This window comes from Oncorhynchus gorbuscha, linkage group LG10, assembly GCF_021184085.1.
Source record: "Oncorhynchus gorbuscha isolate QuinsamMale2020 ecotype Even-year linkage group LG10, OgorEven_v1.0, whole genome shotgun sequence".
Lineage (NCBI taxonomy): Eukaryota > Metazoa > Chordata > Actinopteri > Salmoniformes > Salmonidae > Oncorhynchus > Oncorhynchus gorbuscha.
The window spans coordinates 25,094,911-25,114,424 of record NC_060182.1 but is presented as its reverse complement, the minus strand read 5'-3'; the positions used below and the strand labels follow the sequence as shown (position 1 = coordinate 25,114,424).

At 48.3% G+C, this 19,514-nt stretch overlaps 1 protein-coding gene across 1 annotated transcript in view; it reads left to right on the top strand.

The window, feature by feature from the left end:
- The window catches only part of LOC124045742 (semaphorin-3G-like), a 101,289-nt gene that overhangs the window by 26,419 nt on the left and 55,356 nt on the right, over nucleotides 1-19,514 (top strand). The window contains exons 2-3 of the mRNA XM_046365318.1: nucleotides 5,404-5,564; nucleotides 13,903-13,965. Coding sequence (XP_046221274.1) covers nucleotides 5,404-5,564; nucleotides 13,903-13,965 — 224 coding nt within the window. The remainder of the gene's footprint in view (nucleotides 1-5,403; nucleotides 5,565-13,902; nucleotides 13,966-19,514) is intronic.

Here is a 19,514-nt window from a genome sequence, read left to right as displayed (position 1 = left end):
CATAGCGGAATCCTTGGGGTTGTAACCATAGCGGAATCCTTGGGGTTGTAACCATAGCGGAATCCTTGGGGTTGTAACCATAGAGGAATCCTTGGGGTTGGTTGTAAGCATAGTGGAATCCTTGGGGTTGTAACCATAGCGGAATCCTTGGGGTTGTAACCATAGAGGAATCCTTGGGGTTGGTTGTAACCATAGTGGAATCCTTGGGGTTGTAACTATAGCGGAATCCTTGGGGTTGTAACCATAGCGGAATCCTTGGGGTTGTAACCATAGCGGAATCCTTGGGGTTGTAACCATAGCGGAATCCTTGTGGTTGTAACCATAGCGGAATCCTTGTGGTTGTAATGTAACCATAACGGAATCCTTGGGGTTGTAACCATAGTGGAATCCTTGGGGTTGTAATGTAACCATAGCGGAATCCTTGGGGTTGTAACCATAGTGGAATCCTTGGGGTTAGAACCATAGCGGAATCCTTGGGGTTGTAACCATAGCGAAATCCTTGGGGTTGTAACCATAGTGGAATCCTTGGGGTTGTAATGTAACCATAGCGGAATCCTTGGGGTTGTAACCATAGTGGAATCCTTGGGGTTGTAATGTAACCATAGCGGAATACTTGGGGTTGTAACCATAGCGGAATCCTTGGGGTTGTAACCATAGCGGAATCCTTGGGGTTGTAACCATAGCGGAATCCTTGGGGTTGTAACTATAGCGGAATCCTTGGGGTTGTAACCATAGCGGAATCCTTGGGGTTGTAACCATAGCGGAATCCTTGGGGTTGTAACCATAGCGGAATCCTTGGGGTTGTAACCATAGCGGAATCCTTGGGGTTGTAACCATAGCGGAATCCTTGGGGTTGTAACCATACCATAGCGGAATCCTTGGGGTTGTAACCATAGCGGAATCCTTGGGGTTGTAACCATAGCGGAATCCTTGGGGTTGTAACCATAGCGGAATCCTTGGGGTTGTAACCATAGGGGTTGTAACCATAGAGGAATCCTTGGGGTTGGTTGTAACCATAGTGGAATCCTTGGGGTTGTAACCATAGCGGAATCCTTGGGGTTGTAACCATAGAGGAATCCTTGGGGTTGGTTGTAACCATAGTGGAATCCTTGGGGTTGTAACTATAGCGGAATCCTTGGGGTTGTAACCATAGCGGAATCCTTGGGGTTGTAACCATAGCGGAATCCTTGGGGTTGTAACCATAGCGGAATCCTTGGGGTTGTAACCATAGCGGAATCCTTGGGGTTGGTTGTAACCATAGTGGAATCCTTGGGGTTGTAACCATAGCGGAATCCTTGGGGTTGGTTGTAACCATAGTGGAATCCTTGGGGTTAGAACCATAGCGGAATCCTTGGGGTTGTAACCATAGCGGAATCCTTGGGGTTGTAACCATAGTGGAATCCTTGGGGTTGTAATGTAACCATAGTGGAATCCTTGGGGTTAGAACCATAGCGGAATCCTTGGGGTTGTAACCATAGCGGAATCCTTGGGGTTGTAACCATAGCGGAATCCTTGGGGTTGTAATGTAACCATAGCGGAATCCTTGGGGTTGTAACCATAGTGGAATCCTTGGGGTTGTAATGTAACCATAGCGGAAACCTTGGGGTTGTAACCATAGTGGAATCCTTGGGATTAGAACCATAGCGGAATCCTTGGGGTTGTAACCATAGCGGAATCCTTGGGGTTGTAACCATAGCGGAATCCTTGGGGTTGTAACCATAGCGGAATCCTTGGGGTTGTAACCATAGCGGAATCCTTGGGGTTGTAACCATAGCGGAATCCTTGGGGTTGTAACCATAGCGGAATCCTTGGGGTTGTAACCATAGCGGAATCCTTGGGGTTGTAACCATAGCGGAATCCTTGGGGTTGTAACCATAGCGGAATCCTTGGGGTTGTAACCATAGCGGAATCCTTGGGGTTGTAACCATAGCGGAATCCTTGGGGTTGTAACCATAGCGGAATCCGTTGGGGTTGTAACCATAGCGGAATCCTTGGGGTTGTAACCATAGCGGAATCCTTGGGGTTGTAACCATAGCGGAATCCTTGGGGTTGTAACCATAGCGGAATCCTTGGGGTTGTAACCATAGCGGAATCCTTGGGGTTGTAACCATAGCGGAATCCTTGGGGTTGTAACCATAGCGGAATCCTTGGGGTTGTAACCATGTCAGCAAAACCAAGCCATGGAATCCTTGGGGTTGTAACCATAGCGGAATCCTTGGGGTTGGTTGTAACCATAGTGGAATCCTTGGGGTTGTAACCATAGCGGAATCCTTGGGGTTGGTTGTAACCATAGTGGAATCCTTGGGGTTGTAACCATAGTGGAATCCTTGGGGTTGTAACCATAGCGGAATCCTTGGGGTTGGAACCATAGCGGAATCCTTGGGGTTGTAACCATAGTGGAATCCTTGGGGTTGTAACCATAGCGGAATTCTTGGGGTTGTAACCATAGCGGAATTCTTGGGGTTGTAACCATAGCGGAATTCTTGGGGTTGTAACCATAGCGGAATTCTTGGGGTTGTAACCATAGCGGAATTCTTGGGGTTGTAACCATAGCGGAATTATTGGGGTTGTAACCATAGTGGAATCCATGTGGTTGTAACCATAGCGGAATTCTTGGGCTTGTAACCATAGCGGAATTCTTGTGGTTGTAACCATAGCGGAATTCTTGTGGTTGTAACCATAGGGGAATTATTGGGGTTGTAACCATAGCGGAATCCTTGGGGTTGTAACCATAGCGGAATTCTTGGGGTTGTAACCATATCTGAATTCTTGGGGTTGTAACCATAGCGGAATTATTGGGTTTGTAACCATAGAGGAATCCTTGCGGTTGTAACCATTGCGGAATTCTTGGGTTTGTAACCATAGCGGAATCCTTTTTTTTTGGTGCTATATAGAAACATTTTCTTATGATTCTTTATAGAACCGTAGGAAAGTGTTATTTATGAAACCATACAGGTTCCAGAACCGTATGAGCATGGTTATTTATAGAACCTTCATTTCCCCCCCCCACATAATACCAAAATGGGTTCCAAGCCAAATAACCCTTATATGGCACTACAGTGCCTTCGGAAAGTATTCAGACCCCTTGACTTTTTTCACATTTTGTTACGTTACAGCCTTTTTCTAAGATGGATCAAAAAAAAAATCCTCAGCAATCTACACAGAATACCCCATAATGACAAAGTGAAAACTGTTTTTTAGAAATTATATACATAGGTATTCAGACTCTTTGCTATGAGACTCAAAATTGAGCTCAGGTGCATCCTGTTTCCATTGATCATCCTTGAGTTGTGTCTACAACTTGATTGGAGTCCACCTGTGGTACATTCAATTGATTGGACATGATCTGGAAAGGCACACACCTGTCTATATCACCCACAGGTGACTGTCCATGTCAGAGCAAAAACCAAGCCATGAGGTGGAAGGAATTGTCCTTAGAGCTGCGAGACAGGATTGTGTCGAGGCATAGACCTGGGGAAGGGTACCAAAACATTTCTGCAGCATTGAAGGTCCCCAAGAACACAGTGGCCTCCATCATTCTTAAATGAAAGAAGTATGGAACCAAGACTCTTCCTAGAGCTGGCCGGCCGGGGACAAGGGCCGTGGTCAAGAAACCGATGGTCACTCTGACAGAGCTCTATAGTTCCTCTGTGGGTATGGGAGAATCTTCTAGAAGGACAACAATCTCTGCAGTTCTCCACCAATCAGGCCTTTATGGTAGAGTGACCAGACGGAAGCCACTCCTCAGTAAAAGGCACATGACAGCCCGCTTGGAGTTTGTCAAAAGGCACCTAAAGACTCTCAGATCATGAAGAACAAGATTCTCTGGTCTGATGAAACCAAGATGGAGCTCTTTGACCTGAATGCCAAGCGTCACGACTAGAGGAAACCTGGCACCATCCCACCATGCTGTAGGGATGTTTTTCAGCGGCAGGGACTGGGAGACTAGTCAGCATCGAGGCAAAGATGAACGGAGCAAAGTACACAGAGATCCTTGATGAAAACCTTCTCCAGCTTGCTCAGGGCCTCAGACTGAGGCGAAGGTTCACCTTCCAACAGGACAACGACCCTAAGCACACAGCCAAGACAACACAGGAGTGGCTTCGGGACAAGTCTGAATGTCCTTGAGTGGCCCAGCAAGAGCCTGGACTTGAACCCGATCGAACATGAAGACCCCTAAAAATAGCTGTGCAGCAATGCTCCCCATTCAACCTGAAAGAGCTTGAGATGATTGGCAAAGAAGAATAGGATAAACTCCCCAAATACAGATTGTAGCATTATACAAGCTTGTAGCGTCATGCCCAAGAAGACTCGATGCTGTAATCCCTGCCAAAAGTGCTTGAATACTGATGTAAATGTGATATTTTATATTACCATATCTTTTTTTTTATTAACAAAAATGTCTAAAAACCTGTTTTTTCATTGTCATTGTGGGGAATTGTGTGTAGATTGATGAGGAAAAATATATATTTAATACATTTTAGATTAAGGCTGTAATGTATCCAAATGTGGAAAAGGCAAGGGGTCTGACTACTTTCAGAGGGCACTGTATATAGAACCATTTGTTTGTAGTGTTGTGTGTGTGCGTGTGTGTGTGTGAGCATGCGAGCAAACATGCGTTTGTGTTGATGGGTGGTGTACCTCAGAGTAGCGCGTTCCATGTCAAGCCCAGATAACTCTTTCTGCAACTAATGTGTATTACAGGCGTATGATATCCTATAAACACTTGGACTCCACTCAAACTGCTATTGATCTTTATTTGTCATCTCAGAACACAGAACACTGAGTCATTCTCTAGCTGAGCCAAACCTTCCAGTTCTCTAATGTTCTGGAGGACCCCTGAATACCTCTGAACAAACATGGAGATCTCCTTCCCAGCAGGGAGCCCACCCAGAACAACAACCCAAATTCCATCTTAATCACAAACGGACTTTTCTCCAGCATATTGAGCAGATTTATAGTAGTCCTCCATATTGATGTATTGCATACAAAAAAATAAGAGAAACATCATTAAAAATAGGTTACTCCATATTTGCACAGTATGGCTAATAACATAGGACATGACTGCATGTGCTGAAATACAACAGAGACATCATCTAAACGACAGGCTGGTCACAGACATCAATTCAACATCTATTCCACTAAATGATGTGGAAACAACATTGATTCAACCAATGGGTTTCTACGTACTCCATGAATGGAGACCAGGTCAGGTCAGATTTCTTCTGGGAACCACACACGAGGTACCTAACCTTTTTAAATGGCAGAGATGACATCACCTCCTTGACCTACTGCATATTGATGTTTTGCTTAGTTTTCCACTGGGTTTATGTATCTTCACATGCCCACTCTGTTCTTCTCTGCATCCATCCATCCATCCTTCTTCACCTCCTCCTCCCACAGATCTTGTAGCCACCAACCGGTCCTCTATCTTCAGTGGTCACCACGGTCAGCTTTCCCTGAGCGCTTTGTTTCTGGACGAGTACCATGACCGCCTGTTCCTGGGGGGCAAAGACGTCCTCTACTCCTTGAGACTGGACCATACCAACCTGGACTCCAAAGAGGTGAGTCCATGTTCCCTGTAATATATACTGTCAACTCATGTACAATAAACCCCACATAAATAATTATTCCTAAACTCACCCATTGTCTTAGTGTTGTTGTTTGAGCTGCTGACTAGGGTGGCATGCACATCTCACCAGGACTCCTTATAGTCACTTAACAGACACTCTTATCCAGAGCAATTGACTGTAGTGAGTGCATAAATCATACTTTTTGTACTGGTCACCTGTGGGAATCAAACCCACAACCCTGACATTGCAGGTGCCATGCTCTACCAGCTGAACCACACAGGAATACCAACCTCAAATGTCTCTAAATCATCTCTCTTTAATCCAGCTCCAATTTTAGGATTCCTAACTTATTCCCTGTAGAGATTAACACTTTAACAGTTTGAGTTAGTGGGAATCACTGCTTGAGCGGTCTGTCTGTCTGTCTGTCTGTCTGTCTGTCTGTCTGTCTGTCTGTCTGTCTGTCTGTCTGTCTGTCTGTCTGTCTGTCTGTCTGTCTGTCTGTCTGGCTGGCTGGCTGGCTGGCTGGCTGGCTGGCTGGCTGGCTGGCTGGCTGGCTGGCTGGCTGGCTGTGTCCTCATTCACCCTGTGATATACATCCTCCTGTGTGTGTCACACTTAACCTGGTCTAGTTTACACTAAACTGGTCTCTTCTTATCAGGTCTCTGTGGTTTCCCACCTGATAGGGTAGCAGAGGGAGAAAGAGCGATTGAAAAAGAGAGACAGGAGAGAAAGCTTAACCATAGCCCCAGGTTTCTCCAGCCTCCTCCTCACATATCATTACCTCTAGAATGATTTAATCCCCCTCTATCCCTCCTTCTCTCTGGTTCTCCATCATAGACTAAGCTCTCTGCTCCTCCCTCCCTGCTTTTGTATATCACTTAACCTGCTATGTACCAGTTTACTGTTAGACTCCATTTAGAAAGTTAACTCACTATTTATTATATATATTCTTTATGTAGGGTGAAGATCAGCCTTAATATTTGCAGATATATTGTAGCTTCCATCAATGTAATTGTCTGCATCACTTCCAATCCCCATATATTTTGTTGGCGCATATACGTACATACATATATTAAGAGTTGAAGTCGGAAGTTTACATACACCTTAGCCAAATACATTTAAATCTCAGTTTTCACAATTCCTGACATTTAAGCCTAGTAACAATTCCCTGTCTTAGGTCAGTTAGAATCACCACTTTATTCTAAGAATGTGAAAATGTCAGAATAATAGTAGAGATACAATTTGAAATAAATCATTATTTCTTTCATCACATTCCCAGTGGGTCAGAAGTTTACATACACTCAATTAGTATTTGGTAGCATAGCCTATAAATTGTTTAACTTGGGGCAAATGTTTCGGGTAGCCTTCCACAAGCTTCCCACAATAAGTTGGGTGAATTTTGGCCCATTCCACCTTACAGAGCTGGTGTAACTGAATCAGGTTGTAGGCCTCCTTGCTCGCACACCCTTTTTCAGATCTGCCCACAAAAAAGTCCCTCCTGCAGCAAAGCACCCCTACAACATGATGCTACCACCCTCGTGCTTCACATTTGGGATGGTATTCTTCGGCTTGCAAGGCTCCCCCTTTTTCCTCCAAACATAACCATGGTCATTGTGGCCAAACAGTTATATTTTTCTTTCATCAGACCAGAGGACATTTCTCCAAAAAGTACGATCTTTGTCGCCATGTGCAGTTGCAAACCGTATTCTGGATTTCTTATGACGGTTTTGGAGCAGTGGCTTCTTCCTTGCTCAGCGGCCTTTCAGGTTATGTCGATATAGGACTCGTTTTACTGTGGATATAGATACTTTTGTAGTTGTTTCCTCCAGCACCTTCACAAGGTCCTTTGCTTTTGTTCTGAGATTGATTTGCACTTTTTGCACCAAAGTACATTCATCTCTAGGAGACATAACGCGTCTCCTTCCTGAGCGGTATGATGGCTCCATGGTCCCATGGTGTTTATACTTGCATGCTATTCTTTATACAGATGAACGTGGTACCTTAAGGCGTTTGGAAATTGCTCCCAAGGATGAACCAGACTTGTGGAGTTCAACAATTGTTTTTCTGAGGTCTTGGCTGATTTATTTTGATTTTCCCATGATGTCAAGCAAAGAGGCACTGAGTTTGATCGTAGGCCTTGAAATACATCCACAGGTACACCTCCAATTGACCTACCAGAAGCTTATAAAGCCATTACATAATTTATGGAAATTTTCAAGCTGTTTAAAGGCACAGTCAACTTACTGTATGTAAACTTCTGACCCACTGGAATTGTGATACAGTGAATTATAAGTGAAATAATCTGTCTGTAAACAATTGTTGGAAAAATGACTTGTGTCATACACGAAGTAGATGTCCTAACCGACTTGCCAAAACTATAGTTTGTTAACAAGAAATTTGGTTGAAAAACAAGTTTTAATGAGTAGTTAAAAAACGAGTTTTAATGACTCCAACCTAATTGTATGTAAACTTCCGACTTCAACTTTATATACATATCTTTAAAAAAATACATATTTCCTTTATTACCCTCCAGCCCTACCACCCCTCCCTCAAATGGAGCAAACTAGTGAACAACAACGCTTAGGCCTGTAATTCCAGTTTATACATACTATATACATTTTATGTATATTTTAAGTCAACTCACTATTAGTAATGTCTATACTCCTAGGCTCAGTCTGGCCAGGCCCACTAGTCTTTGACTGGGAGAAACAAACATGGATGAGTTGGAGAGATGAGGTCACAGAGACCAGGTTGGCCTGTGAACTGCCCACAGCTCACTGCCCACAGCCCACAGCTCACAGATCACTGCCCACAACTCACTGCCCTCAGCCCACAGCCCACAGCTCACTGCCCACAGCCCACAGCTCACAGCCCACAACTCACTGTCCTCAGCCCACAGCTCACTGCCCACAACTCACTGTCCTCAGCCCACAGCTCACTGCCCACAACTCACTGTCCTCAGCCCACAACTCACTGTCCTCAGCCCACAGCTCACTGCCCACAACTCACTGTCCTCAGCCCACAACTCACTGTCCTCAGCCCACAGCTCACTGCCCACAACTCACTGTCCTCAGCCCACAACTCACTGTCCTCAGCCCACAGCTCACTGCCCTCAGCCCACAGCTCACTGCCCACAGCTCACTGCCCTCAGCCCACAGCTCACTGCCCACAACTCACTGTCCTCAGCCCACAGCTCACTGCCCACAACTCACTGTCCTCAGCCCACAACTCACTGTCCTCAGCCCACAGCTCACTGCCCACAACTCACTGTCCTCAGCCCACAACTCACTGTCCTCAGCCCACAGCTCACTGCCCACAACTCACTGTCCTCAGCCCACAACTCACTGTCCTCAGCCCACAGCTCACTGCCCTCAGCCCACAGCTCACTGCCCACAGCTCACTGCCCTCAGCCCACAGCTCACTGCCCACAACTCACTGTCCTCAGCCCACAACTCACTGTCCTCAGCCCACAGCTCACTGCCCTCAGCCCACAGCTCACTGCCCTCCGCCCACACCTCACTGCCCACAGCTCACTGCCCACAGCTCACTGCCCACAGCTCACTGCCCTCAGCTCACTGCCCACAGCTCACTGCCCACAGCTCACTGCCCTCAGCCCACAGCTCACTGCCCTCAGCCCACAGCTCACTGCCCTCCGCCCACACCTCACTGCCCACAACTCACTGTCCTCAGCCCACAACTCACTGTCCTCAGCCCACAGCTCACTGCCCTCAGCCCACAGCTCACTGCCCTCCGCCCACACCTCACTGCCCACAGCTCACTGCCCACAGCTCACTGCCCACAGCTCACTGCCCTCAGCTCACTGCCCACAGCTCACTGCCCACAGCTCACTGCCCTCAGCCCACAGCTCACTGCCCTCAGCCCACAGCTCACTGCCCTCAGCCCACAGCACACTGCCCTCCGCCCACACCTCACTGCCCACAGCTCACTGCCCTCAGCCCACAGCTCACTGTCCTCAGCCCACAGCTCACTGCCCTCCGCCCACAGCTCACTGCCCTCCGCCCACACCTCACTGCCCACAGCTCACTGCCCTCAGCCCACAGCTCACTGTCCTCAGCCCACAGCTCACTGCCCTCCGCCCACAGCTCACTGCCCACAGCTCACTGCCCTCAGCCCACAGCTCACTGTCCTCAGCCCACAGCTCACTGCCCTCCGCCCACAGCTCACTGCCCTCCGCCCACACCTCACTGCCCACAGCTCACTGCCCTCAGCCCACAGCTCACTGCCCTCAGCCCACAGCTCACTGCCCTCAGCCCACAGCTCACTGCCCTCCGCCCACACCTCACTGCCCACAGCTCACTGCCCTCAGCCCACAGCTCACTGTCCTCAGCCCACAGCTCACTGCCCTCCGCCCACAGCTCACTGCCCTCCGCCCACACCTCACTGCCCACAGCTCACTGCCCTCAGCCCACAGCTCACTGTCCTCAGCCCACAGCTCACTGCCCTCCGCCCACAGCTCACTGTCCTCAGCCCACAGCTCACTGCCCTCCGCCCACACCTCACTGCCCACAGCTCACTGCCCACAGCTCACTGCCCACAGCTCACTGCCCTCAGCTCACTGCCCACAGCTCACTGCCCACAGCTTACTGCCCTCAGCCCACAGCTCACTGCCCTCAGCCCACAGCTCACTGCCCTCCGCCCACACCTCACTGCCCACAACTCACTGTCCTCAGCCCACAACTCACTGTCCTCAGCCCACAGCTCACTGCCCTCAGCCCACAGCTCACTGCCCTCCGCCCACACCTCACTGCCCACAGCTCACTGCCCACAGCTCACTGCCCACAGCTCACTGCCCTCAGCTCACTGCCCACACCTCACTGCCCACAGCTCACTGCCCACAGCTCACTGCCCACAGCTCACTGCCCTCAGCTCACTGCCCACAGCTCACTGCCCTCAGCCCACAGCTCACTGCCCTCCGCCCACACCTCACTGCCCACAGCTCACTGCCCTCAGCCCACAGCTCACTGCCCTCAGCCCACAGCTCACTGTCCTAAGCCCACAGCTCACTGCCCACAGCTCACTGCCCTCAGCCCACAGCTCACTGCCCTCCGCCCACACCTCACTGCCCACAGCTCACTGCCCTCAGCCCACAGCTCACTGTCCTCAGCCCACAGCTCACTGCCCTCCGCCCACAGCTCACTGCCCTCCGCCCACACCTCACTGCCCACAGCTCACTGCCCTCAGCCCACAGCTCACTGTCCTCAGCCCACAGCTCACTGCCCTCCGCCCACAGCTCACTGTCCTCAGCCCACAGCTCACTGCCCACAACTCACTGCCCTCCGCCCACACCTCACTGCCCACAGCTCACTGCCCTCAGCCCACAGCTCACTGCCCTCAGCCCACAGCTCACTGCCCACAGCTCACTGCCCTCAGCCCACAGCTCACTGCCCACAACTCACTGTCCTCAGCCCACAACTCACTGTCCTCAGCCCACAGCTCACTGCCCTCAGCCCACAGCTCACTGCCCTCCGCCCACACCTCACTGCCCACAGCTCACTGCCCACAGCTCACTGCCCACAGCTCACTGCCCTCAGCTCACTGCCCACAGCTCACTGCCCACAGCTCACTGCCCTCAGCCCACAGCTCACTGCCCTCAGCCCACAGCTCACTGCCCTCCGCCCACACCTCACTGCCCACAGCTCACTGCCCTCAGCCCACAGCTCACTGCCCTCAGCCCACAGCTCACTGTCCTAAGCCCACAGCTCACTGCCCACAGCTCACTGCCCTCCGCCCACAGCTCACTGCCCTCAGCCCACAGCTCACTGCCCTCCGCCCACACCTCACTGCCCACAGCTCACTGCCCTCAGCCCACAGCTCACTGTCCTCAGCCCACAGCTCACTGCCCTCCGCCCACAGCTCACTGCCCTCCGCCCACACCTCACTGCCCACAGCTCACTGCCCTCAGCCCACAGCTCACTGTCCTCAGCCCACAGCTCACTGCCCTCCGCCCACAGCTCACTGTCCTCAGCCCACAGCTCACTGCCCACAACTCACTGCCCTCCGCCCACACCTCACTGCCCACAGCTCACTGCCCTCAGCCCACTGCTCACTGCCCACTACCCACTGCCCACACCTCACTGCCCACAGCTCACTGCCCTCAGCCCACAACTCACTGCCCTCCGCCCACAGCTCACTGCCCTCTACCCACTGCCCTCCGCCCACAGCTCACTGCCCACTACCCACTGCCCACACCTCACTGCCCACAGCTCACTGCCCACTACCCACTGCCCACACCTCACTGCCCACAGCTCACTGCCCTCAGCCCACAACTCACTGCCCTCCGCCCACAGCTCACTGCCCACTACCCACTGCCCACCACCGCTTCTTAAGAGCTTCAACAGCCACTCTGGCATATCACATTTGGGAAGTGTTTGAACTGTTTCAATACAGTCTTAATGGTAATGACCGACCATGGCAGAAATAAAACAAACACATGCCCATTAAACTCATGTAAATGTGCCACATTAACATGTAAATATTTTACTCTAAACTGAAATGATTGCAGCTCGATATAGACCTTTAGCTTTTGAGGAGTGTTTTTGTGTAAAACCAAACTTGTTTTATGTTGCCATAAATGTGGTCGGTTCTTAACAAACATGTCCCCCTAGTTTCAGTCACACTAGAGACTAGATAAGAGTAGATTTAAACATACGGTCTGTGTGTAGTTTGTATGTTATGGATCTACTTGATGCATGCCACAGTAAGGTCCTTGATTGGCCATTTCATGCCAGGGTTTGTCAGTGCTTGTTATCATTGGCTGGTGCCTGGGCTTTCCGGCCAATGGATGACACTACTGAGCCAAACAGGAAAAGGAAGTTAATCAGCGCGCTGACAGCCAAGCTCTGGTAAGAAGTTGCACTATAAGGCACAGAAACCCAAGCTGACCAGATCAATGTCTAGACATAGGGGAAACTTTATCCTGCAATTGGTGTTGATGACTAACATGTCAGGATGGTTAAACAGAGGGGCAGAGTTATAGAGACAAATAGAACATGATGACCACAGTACTTCCTATTTGAATCCAGGAAAGGAATATTAGTATAAATAGCGCAGTGTTGACTATCAGATTGACTGATTCTGTGGTTCAGACCATAAAAAGGCATGTCTCAGACAGGCAGGCAGGGATTTATTGTGGTTCAGTTCCAGACAGGCTCGATAAAGGGATAAAGTGTGATTTATAGAGGAGGCCCTAGTCCTTTCTGTAACATTCATTTATGATATGATAGCTGTGTTACAGAAAAGCACCTGTATCAGGTGTCGTTTTCTCTCTTATGATGAATGGCCATGCACTATAATGTAGGAGCACGCATGTACATGCACTATAATGTAGGAGCACGCATGTAATAATAATATAATAATAATATATGCCATTTAGCGGACGCTTTTATCCAAAGCGACTTACAGTCATGTGTGCATACATTCTACGTATGGGTGGTCCCGGGAATCGAACCCACTACCCTGGCGTTACAAGCGCCATGCTCTACCAACTGAGCTTACAGAAGGACCATGTACATGCACTATAATGTAGGAGCACGCATGTACATGCACTATAATGTAGGAGCACGCATGTACATGCACTATAATGTAGGAGCACGCGTGTACATGCACTATAATGTAGGAGCACGCATGTACATGCACTATAATGTAGGAGCACGCATGTACATGCACTATAATGTAGGAGCACGCATGCACATGCACATAAGCACAGACACAAATACACATGGACACAATTGCGGATGGACACGTACGCACATTGTCACAGAAAGTTACTGCTTCCTTGATTGTTTTCTTGGAACTCTGTATAGACCTCTTCCCGAAAGCAAAATAAGCTTTTAAATGAAACACACAAAAAAGCCATCTGCGATTCAGTAATTTACAACACAGTATCTGATGGTGCCAAAGAGGGGCTTTCCAAAAACAATCTTGAATAAGCTGGATTTTGATGATATAGAACACACCGTAAATGTATCACACGGCCTAAATTACTACACTGTGATTACAGTTCCATGTTCGACCCACCCACATCAATTAGCACTGATTAGCCCAGGGATGATTGTGTGGGAGCAAAGACTTAGTGAGATACCTGCTTGGATTTCATGTGATCCAGTACGTTTTCATTGTTTAAACTGTGGCTAATAATGTTCTCATGCTCTAATTGTCTGTAGTTATATTGTGGATTTAGGCAGTGTACAATGTAATGACGTGATTTCTCTCTCTCTCTCTCTCTCTCTCTCTCTCTCTCTCTCTCTCTCTCTCTCTCTCTCTCTCTCTCTCTCTCTCTCTCTCTCTCTCTCTCTCTCTATCATTGTAGATCTACTGGCCTCCGTTGCCTGGTAACAGAGATGAATGTGTCCAGAGAGGGAAAGATTCTCAGGTGAGTGACAGCTCAGTCAGGCCTCTCTCCTTCCTATTTACTCAAATAATGTCACATCTATGGTTTCCACCGGTCTAGCCTATTCAGCTGCTCTATCAGCCACTCTAGACAGTAACATTCTAGTTACCTTACTGACTGTACTGTACATTCTACATTGCCACATCTGGATCATGTTATCAGGAAGCTAACCAGCAAATTGATGTCGACAGTTGGCTTGCTGTGTCAACACTCCCTTTTCCTATATCCTACAGGCGACAGCCATAGTCCCATGCATCATCCCACCATTCCATCATCTATCCATGCCTCCATCCCTGGGTACAGTGAAGTTGTTTAACAGCCAGTGAATGAGATAGGGAGTCTTTCAATATCTAGTAATATCCCGTCCCACATGGCTGAGGTATTCAGAGTCGGGTTCCCGACACAATGAACACCAGTAATTACATCTTTAAGAAGACTGCCCATATTGAAACTGGCCCTCACTCCCCAGTCAAACACTCTAAAGACACTTGCGGTTCCATGTTTAATATCTTCTGTCCCCTAAGCCTTGGGTAACGACAGAAAGTGAAACAACCCCCGCATCTGGTCTGGGTTAGGTGGTTTGGCCTGTAAAACAGGACTAATCTGTCTCTGTGGATGTGGAGGGATGTTTAAGACCCCCCCAGTGGGCGTCAACACTGGCCCTATAGGTAACTGTGGCGTTTGAAGTGGCAGGTGAGGAGGGTATCTAATATCAGGAGTTATTACGCGTTTCCTCCTCCTGTATGAGGTATGTGAGCTGGTGTTCTTAGGGGAGAGGAGCAGTCGTGACGGGTTAAAGTTGGGCCCACGGTAACTCAATCTAACCTGTGCCAAGGGAGCTGTGGGCTGTGTGTGTTTAAGCTCCCCTCCATACCTCTGGAGACACACCCATGCACCCCAGAAGCACTCACCTACCATCAGACTCATTCAGACCACAGTTCAAGTGGAGTTGGTTCTTTTAAACAGGCCTGGACTGAATCTGTTGCTGGAGATACGTTGTTTGTCAGAGAGGAAGAGGGGCCCATGTTTCTAGTCTAGTGTCTAGCATCATTAACAATGACTGGGCTGGGAGGTAGAGGCGAAGTGTGTCTGCTGGGAATGTGTGTACAGGGTCACATTGGTAACACTTCTCACCTCTAGTTCCTCCCAACCGGAATACGACACACCACCTCCACCCCAGTGCCCTCTGAGGCTAGGGACTCCGTGAGAAAGGCTTTCAGATACTGTATGTGTTGTTTACCCTATGTAAGAGGGGGTGGTCCCCGGTGGACAGGCCCAGTTATGTCGTTGTCTCTGGGTCATTGATGGGGTGCCCTCTCTGCCGCTGTTCTCTACCTGACAAAGACTCGGACATGGACACACACTCAATCAGGGCTCTGTTTGCACCTTTCCCCGATGCTAGACAAAACCATAGGCAATGTCAAAAAGTTGCAAAGGCATGAATAGGTGTTGGTTTGATTGGTTGAAATGGACTTGTTTGTGTTTTTGGCAGAGACAAAAGTGTTTAGACGCTGACTAAACACTGAATAGACGCTGACTAGACCCTGACTAGACACTGACTAGACACTGACTAGACACTAACTAGACACTGACTAGACGCTAACTAGACGCTGACTAGACACTAACTAGACACTGACTAGACGCTGACTAGACACTGACTAGACACTGACTAGACACTAACTAGACGCTGACTAGACACTGACTAGACGCTAACTAGACGCTGACTAGACACTGACTCGACGCTGACTAGACGCTGACTAGACGCTGACTAGACACTGACTAGACGCTGACTAGACGCTGACTAGACGCTGACTAGACGCTGACTAGACACTGACTAGACACTGACTAGACACTGACTAGACACTAACTAGACGCTGACTAGACACTGACTAGACACTAACTAGACGCTGACTAGACACTGACTAGACACTGACTAGACGCTGACTAGACACTGACTCGACACTGACTAGACGCTGACTAGACACTGACTAGACGCTGACTAGACACTGACTAGACACTGACTAGACACTGACTCGACGCTGACTAGACACTAACTAGACACTGACTAGACGCTGACTAGACACTGACTCGACGCTGACTAGACACTAACTAGTCGCTGACTAGACGCTGACTAGACGCTGACTAGACACTGACTCGACGCTGACTAGACACTGACTCGACACTGACTCGACGCTGACTCGACACTGACTAGGCACTGACTAGACCGCCTGGCTGGTTTTAAAGCCGGAGCGCATTGTGTTACTATTGTTGCACCTATTCAGCGTTCTGATGGTCGCAATCTGTCTCCTTCCCTTATACACAATGTGTCTGTGTCTTGGATCTGTAGGATGTGCATACTACTTCCCTCCATTGACTGTGGGGGGATGGAGGAGTTAGAGGTGGGTGCGTGTCTGTGAGGGTATTTTATTGACTGGCTAAAGGAGGGGAACCGGCTGTTCAATGGGGCTGTGTGACCCCGCTGGTTGACCACTGGGTAACACCTAACGTGTTTGCTTTATGATGGCCTTTCTCACAGGTCGCGACCACATGACCCCTAATTTCATTGCCCCCAGCAGACATAGATGTCCCACAGCCCCTCCCTCAGCAGGAACCAGACAATAACAAAGCAGGAACTACCGGAGTTGTGGCTTTGGGAGAGTTATTAGTCCGAGTGGATGGGTGAGAGATTTGAATGTTTAAAGGATTTGTAGGAGACTTTTGAAGAACTTTGTGAGACTGAGACTTCATGCATCAGGGAGCTGGAAACTCAGCTCGGTGCCATTTGGCACAGTGCCCTGGCATTATCCAGCACTGCCAGAGGAAACATTCCACTATGTTCATTAATGGGTACAGCCGTACTTATGGGTACAAACGTGGAAGTGACTTGCTTTAAAAAGTGAATCATCTACTAACCAAGGACAAATATGCAGACAGACAATGTGGATCGCTCTAGGCTAACAGTACGTCTAAGCTTACTTGATATGAACAACTACTGCTGGGCTAAAGCAACCAAACTTTAGGAGTTGAGCACGTCTTATAGTGCATTTGATGCCTACGCTTGTGTCTACCACTAAGTTATCAATGTTCACATCTGTAGTCTGCTCATCTGGCCTTCTCCTCAGCACACTGCTTCTTTGCTCTTTCTTCTCCATGTAGCTCCAGCTGTGTGGACCACAGAGACTTGGACTGAAGCATCCTGCTTTTTCCAAAACAGCTTTGTGTGTGTTTGCATCCATGTGTGTCTTCGAGTGTGTGTGCACAGCTGTACGCCTGTTTGAGGGTGTGTGTGTTTGTCTTTCTCTCTCTGCGTGTGTTTGTATGTTTCCCTCAACGATGGTCTTGATTTCCTGTTAGTGTTAACAGCGCTGATTGCTCTCCAGTGAATGCATGCTGTTTACACTGGAACAAGATGTCTCCATCCCTCAGTATAATCATCTGAGGCCTGATGGTATTACCCTACCACCCTGCCTGTCTGTTACACACTCAGTATTATGGAGAAATACATTACGAAGGATCTGACACTCATCAGTTTATACACTGAGTGTATAAAACATTAGAAACATGGAGGAGACAGGGCCAGGAGGCTGCTTCTCTCCACTGGGACCAGTCTGGAGTCTGTTTCTACAGTCCGTCTCACTACAGCCTACCCTCTATACTCTACCAGAGCAGGGGAGGAGAGAGGGATGGTGGTAGGTGAAGAGAGGGAGGGAGGGAGCGTTTTGGGTAATTAAAACCTGAGAGGAGGAGTATGTGCGTAAGGAGGAGTGTGTGTGTGTGTGTGTGTGTGTGTGTGTGTGTGTGTGTGTGTGTGTGTGTGTGTGTGTGTGTGTGTGTGTGTGTGTGTGTGTGTGTGTGTGTGTGTGTGTGTGTGTGTGTGTGTGTGTGTGTGTGTGTGTGTGTGTGCAGCTATAGTCTGGACAGGAAGGAGAGCAGAGTCATGTTTGGCTGATAGATACGAAGCACACCTGGCTTCACTCCAAACCTCCAATATACTGTACAGTGGGTGTACAAAACATTAGGAACACCTTCCTAATATTGAGTTGCACCCCCCTTTGCCCTCAAACAGCCTCAATTCGTTAGGGCATGGAATCTACAAGGTGTCGAAAGCGTTCCACAGGGATGCTGGCCCATCTTGACTCCAATGCTTCCCACAGTGTCAAGTTGGCTGGATGTCCTTTGGGTGGTGGACCTTCTTGATACAAACGGGAAACTGTTGAGCTTGAAACAAACAGCAGCGTTGCAGTTCTTGACACAAACCAGTGCCCCTGGCACCTTCTACCCCGTTCAAAGACACTTCAATATTTTGTAACATGTCTCCTCCCCTTCATCCACACTGACTGAAGTGGATTTAACAAGTGACATCAATAAGGGATCATAGCTTTCACCTGGATTCCCCTGGTCAGTCTATGTCATGTTCAGAATGTTTTGTACATTCAGTGTATAATAGTGTATGATACTCAACTTACAAAAATAATTTAAGCTGAAATTGGGATTTCATTTTAGGAATAAGGCCTTTTCTTTTGAATCCAGAAGGAGGCAAGTATCAGCTACATTTATGCCTATACTAAACTATGGGGATATGTTATATATGAATGCTTCCGCTCAGTATTTGAGATCAATTGACACTCTTTTCCATGGCACTTTGAGAATTATTTTAAACTGCAAAACCCTTACACACCACTGCACTTGGTTGGCTGGCCTTCTCTAGTAACTCGTAGGCTCAGTCACTGGTATACTTTTATTTACAAAGCCATTTTGGGGTTACTACCTTTTTATTTGGGCATTTTTATTATGGTGGCTATTCTCTTCGTTCGCTGGACTTTATCCTGCTAACTGTTCCAAATGTCTGAACTGAAATTGGTAAAAGGGCTTTTATGTACTCTGTGCCATCGTCTTGGAACGCCTTACAAAATATTTTTAAACTGGAAGAACTTGTCCCTATTGGTGTTTTTAAATCATTAAGGCTGATTCCCTGACCTGTCAATGTTTATCATTTGCTGTTTTATACTCTTGTGAATTCAATGGTTTTTACTAGATTACTTGTAGTTTTTCATGTTGTCTGTCTGTAATTTTTTTGTAATGACTTGGTGCTGCCTATCTTGGCCAGGGCACTCTTGAAAAAGAGATTTTAATCTCAAAAAGCCCTTCCTGTTTAAAAAATAATAATTTAAGTAGTCACACACACACAGCAGCTAAGTGGACGAGTTTGACCCTCTCACCCTAGGGCAGTGACACTCTTGGCTTGTTTCCTGTTGGTCACTGTGACACCACTCCTCAGCTTCTATTGTGAAACTTGAAGAAAAGGATACATCTGTGCCCTACTCTTCCTGAGGGCTCGAGGATTCTATGTTCTCTTATCCCCCCCCCGCCTCTCTAGCTCTCCATCTTTCTCCTTCTCTTCTCTTTGTTGCCTGATCCCTCCATGTGGCTCTGTCTTTGGCTGTGGGAAAGATCTGGGAAGCCCAGCGTTTGTTGAAGTTTATTGTTTTTCATCTTTTCAAATCTTGTTCTTGGCCCTTATTGCTAACATG